The sequence below is a fragment of the Amblyomma mixtum genome, chromosome 4 (genome assembly GCF_055824585.1).
Source record: "Amblyomma mixtum isolate Tamu chromosome 4, ASM5582458v1, whole genome shotgun sequence".
Lineage (NCBI taxonomy): Eukaryota > Metazoa > Arthropoda > Arachnida > Ixodida > Ixodidae > Amblyomma > Amblyomma mixtum.
In genome coordinates, this window is record NC_143015.1 from 68108145 (window position 1) to 68112233 (window position 4089).

General features: G+C 47.2%; 1 protein-coding gene across 1 annotated transcript; it reads right to left on the reverse strand.

The window, feature by feature from the left end:
• Window positions 1–435: 435 nt before the first annotated feature.
• Window positions 436–1912, reverse strand: LOC149346761 (uncharacterized). Its single transcript, XM_089585446.1, has 2 exons — window positions 1648–1912; window positions 436–1394 (listed from the first exon to the last, which is right to left on the reverse strand). Exons 1-2 carry the CDS (start codon window positions 1910–1912, stop codon window positions 478–480), a joined length of 1182 nt encoding a protein of 393 aa, XP_089441572.1. The 3' UTR covers window positions 436–477.
• Window positions 1913–4089: the final 2177 nt, after the last annotated feature.

Below are 4089 nucleotides of genomic sequence, written 5' to 3' on the forward strand. Positions count from 1 at the left end.
TGCGCGCATTTGGGTATTTAACAACAAGATGATTTATAGTATCATTCAGATGTCGACAGAAGTTTGGATTTGACTGCGGGGGCCTATAACAAACGCCAAGAAGTACTGTTACAGGGGGAGTGCGAATAATTAGCCATAATGATTCCATATCAGATGTGACGTGTGCAATAGAGCATGATATGCCTCGGTGAATTGCAACAAGAACACCGCCCCCCCGTGAGTCTTTTCGATCGTTTCGGTAGACGTTGAATTCGGGTCAGTTAAAACTTCAGCCTCGGACACGTTACTGTTTAACCAAGTTTCAGTTAGTATGAGTATATTGCTCCTGGATGACGAAATTACATTGGATATGAGTTCACACTTTGGGAGGAAGCTGCGGATGTTAGTGAATATCACGGAAAACGAGAGAGCATTTGAGGGAACATTTGAGGGTGTCGCGCGCTGGCGTTTTATTGGTGTAGGGTGAAGGGACGATTGCTACGCGAGTTGCTTTACGGTGTTAGATGAAGTGTCAAAAATATAACGGTTCGAGCCGATGTGAAGTGTTTTAAATCGCAAGGAAAATTTGGCAGACCTGGCTTTAGCAAATGCAACAAGTTGTTTTCGCGCGTGACGAACGGCATGCGAGAACTCCACTCCAACATTATAAACCGTGTCTTTCAGATTTCGCCCATTTGATAGGAGGGATTCTTTAGTTTTGCTACTTGTGAATTTCACGATTATGGGACGATTTTTATCTTGTGAGTGACGACCGAGGCGATGAGCTCTTTCTATTTCGTGAGGTTCCACAGTTAATTCAAGGTTATTACGGCAAACATCAATGATTAGTTTTTCAGATTCTGCCCACGTTTCGCTATCAGTAGTGTCAGGGATACCATAGAAGATGAGATTGTTACGGCGTGATCTGTTTTCAGCGTCATCTATGCGGGTTTCTAGTTCCTGGATTATACGCGCCATGTTGCTTGTGTCAGCCTGCATCTTTTCAATGTCGTTTCGGAGGGGAAGTAGTGCTTGGTAGTGTGTTTCCAGATAGGCCATACGATTGCTTAAATCGGTTATGGTTTTATCCGTAGTAGTGAGCTGGGATTTCAGTCCTTGTACTTCGGCTATTAGTTGGGTTTGGCCTGCGGTTAGTTTCTGGAGTTCCGCGAGTACTGCACTGTTGTCGTTAGGACCAGGGTTAGTTTCGATATCTCCTGATAACAATAGCAAAGAATGAACAACAGTGGCACACTCGGCGGCAATGGCAACACAGCACTGTGGGCTCGGGAACTGTACCAGAACATAATTGCTTGATCTTTTGGCAAATAAGGCATATGATTTACTAACCTGCATAGCAAAGATTAGCGGATTAGATGGCTGCGCTGAGGTGCAGTCACCGAGCCCACAGAACGGTTGTTGTTGTTGTTGTTGTGACTGAGAGAAGGATGAAGAGGAAATTGCACGGGCCTGCTACTGGCTCGAGCCAAGCCACCACCGCTGCCACGTGCAGATAGAGGAGAGTGAAAGATCAGAGGAAAGACAAAAAGGAAAGAAAAGACGCGCGTCGCAGCAACAACCGCGTCCGCCGGAGCGGACGCTGCTCAAAAAAGAAGCGACCGAAGCCGCGCTCGCCGAAGCGAGAACAGATACTCCCTGCAATAAAATTCTCCGGTGGCGGGGGTGCTTTTATATGGGGCGAAGCTGTTGATGTCCGTGATGATGCGGCCGTCCAAGATTCCTTTGGCGCCGGCAGCCACTGTTCCTCTGTTGTAGCAGCAGTCATCCGGGGCGGGCAGCTGACGAGCGGCAAGCGGTAGCGTCCCGGCTCGTCACTGGAGCATGGTGGTGCGCAGTCAAACGACGCACCCGAAAGAATGCTTGCCAAGGTAGGCAACAGTAGGCTGACGAACAGCTGGTTGATCGTCTGCATAGCAAAGATTAGCGGATTAGATGGCTGCGCTGAGGTGCAGTCACCGAGCCCACCTTCTGGAGTTCTATATCAGAGAAGACACTCGTACGAGTCCTAGGGATGTGGATACAGTAAAATCAACGGTGTACCCAAAACCTTGCGCTGTTAAAGGCATCTGCAGTCCAAGTGGCCGGCATGATTACGCGCATCTTACATAGACGTCATGGTATGTGAGAAGAATACACACTCAAGTTGGTCAGGAGCCTAGTGGTCAGCCGGGCGACATACTGTCTCCCGTACTACAACCATATTAAGAGTGAAATACAACAGGCGGACGCGATTTTACGAGAAGCGTATAAAACCACGCTTCGACTATCCCATAGCACCTCAACTGAAAAGCTCTTAGCTTTGAGACTGCAGAACACGTTCGAAGAACTACGGGCAGCGCAGCATGTCGCCCAAATGCGCAGAGCCCCATGGTCAGAGTTCTCTCAAAGAAACTGGGCTACATCGAACTAAATCGGGAAACATTGAGAACTGAAACGATCCTCGATGAGTACCGCAGCACGCTCAGAGTGGCACCAATACCAAAAACATGGCTAACCACCACAAGCAGAGAGGCAACGGCTGACCGCTTGCAGAAAACACATGCCTCCCGGGATAAAACAGTATACGTGGACGCATATGTAACATATGCAACGAGAAGAGCCAAGAGAGAAGAGGCCCACCTGCACGCTGCAAATCAGATTATCCTTTTACTCTCACTCTCGTAAAGGTAACAGGAAGTGGAAAACGCCTTAGTGTGAGAGCGAGCAAGCCGGTCACATACTTACTGCTGGATTCGTACAGTTGCTCATGAATGCGACGGATTCAAATGGAAAATTGCGCTGATAATTTTAGTACTTTATCATGGGCAACACTGCACACTTCATTGAGCTAAGGATGGGATGAATATCGGGCCGACGTCGGAAGCCGATGGCCGGCAAACATAAGCCCAAAGTAAATCCCCCAACTTTGGCCTATCCTATTGGGCAACATTTGTACAGGGTTGCTGGATTTATAGGCCTTTTGATGGGCACCGTCTGCGCGTTCTTGTTTCTTTTGTAGCAAAATATTCTTGCGCCTCCTTGCGTTGTCGCCACCTTGCGTTGTCACGCTTCAAGTTGCCAGATGATTAATCACGACATAATGACAAGCTGTCGGGGCAATAGCTACCCACCTTCTTGCCAAGCATTTGCCGCAATGTTTCTGAGTGGCATCCGACCATTGCAAGTAAAAGAAACAAGCTCTCTGAATAAAATGACTTAAGGATACAAGTACGTTAGTCTCCTCAGCTCGGTTATGAGCTAGTTTTTCCACGGGCCGGGGCAGGAAGGACGTTCTAATGCAGGACGGGAATAAATTGTGCCATGAGGCTGCGTCAAGAAAGCTCAAAGCGGAGCCGCTTGCTATAGTTCATGCGCAGTGTGCTCCGAAGCGAAAGATGATAATTGGAGGCGGCCTTTAACCGCAGTTCACTGAGGAGCTGGGAAATGGGCGTCATCTCGATATGATGTTCCTAATCGAGCTGTTGTTGGTCAATTATGTCATGGATCGGCTGGACTAAGGAACAACCGCGAAATATTTCAGATCCGCGATGTTGATGTGGCGGGCTAGTTCTCAAAGTAGTTAGGCGAGAAGACCTTAGAAAACTCGAAGAATATTCGCGCCCGAAACGAGCAATGCTTCTAAAGCTTTCCATGGTACTAACAAGCAAAATTAAAATAAGGCATATTTCATTTGGCTTCTGCGCTCTTTATTTTTTTTTCAGTGTGACTAAAACCAGCATTCCACAAAAGCTTTCTAACACACGTTTCTGCAGAATAGCTGTAGTGCTCGAGCGAGGTACACCATTCTGAAAGCTTTCATCTTCTTTTGTTGTTGAAGCAGATCGGGCCAGCATATAAACGACTATATTTCGTATTCCATAGAACGTGCCAAGCTCTATTAATTCATTCCACGCCACATGTTTCTTAGCTGTTCTGTGCCTCTGAAATTGGCCTGGCTGATTTTAACGAGCAATCTTGCTGAAAAACACATTTATTTCCATCCTCTCTTTTGGAATTAGCAGATTTTATGTTAAATTACCGCCATTTGTACTCAGTCGTATTAGATTCCGCAAGGCACTGAGGGCTACGTCACGATGAAAGGTGATGTCT

Excerpts from the sequence above, each read along its gene's own strand:
- LOC149346761 (XM_089585446.1), bottom strand. The coding sequence starts at position 1,912 with ATGCAGACGATCAACCAGCTGTTCGTCAGCCTACTGTTGCCTACCTTG. Across the intron at positions 1,395-1,647 it reads AGCACCCCCGCCACCGGAGA|CGTTCTGTGGGCTCGGTGAC; the intron begins ATTTTATTGCAG and ends AACAACAACAAC.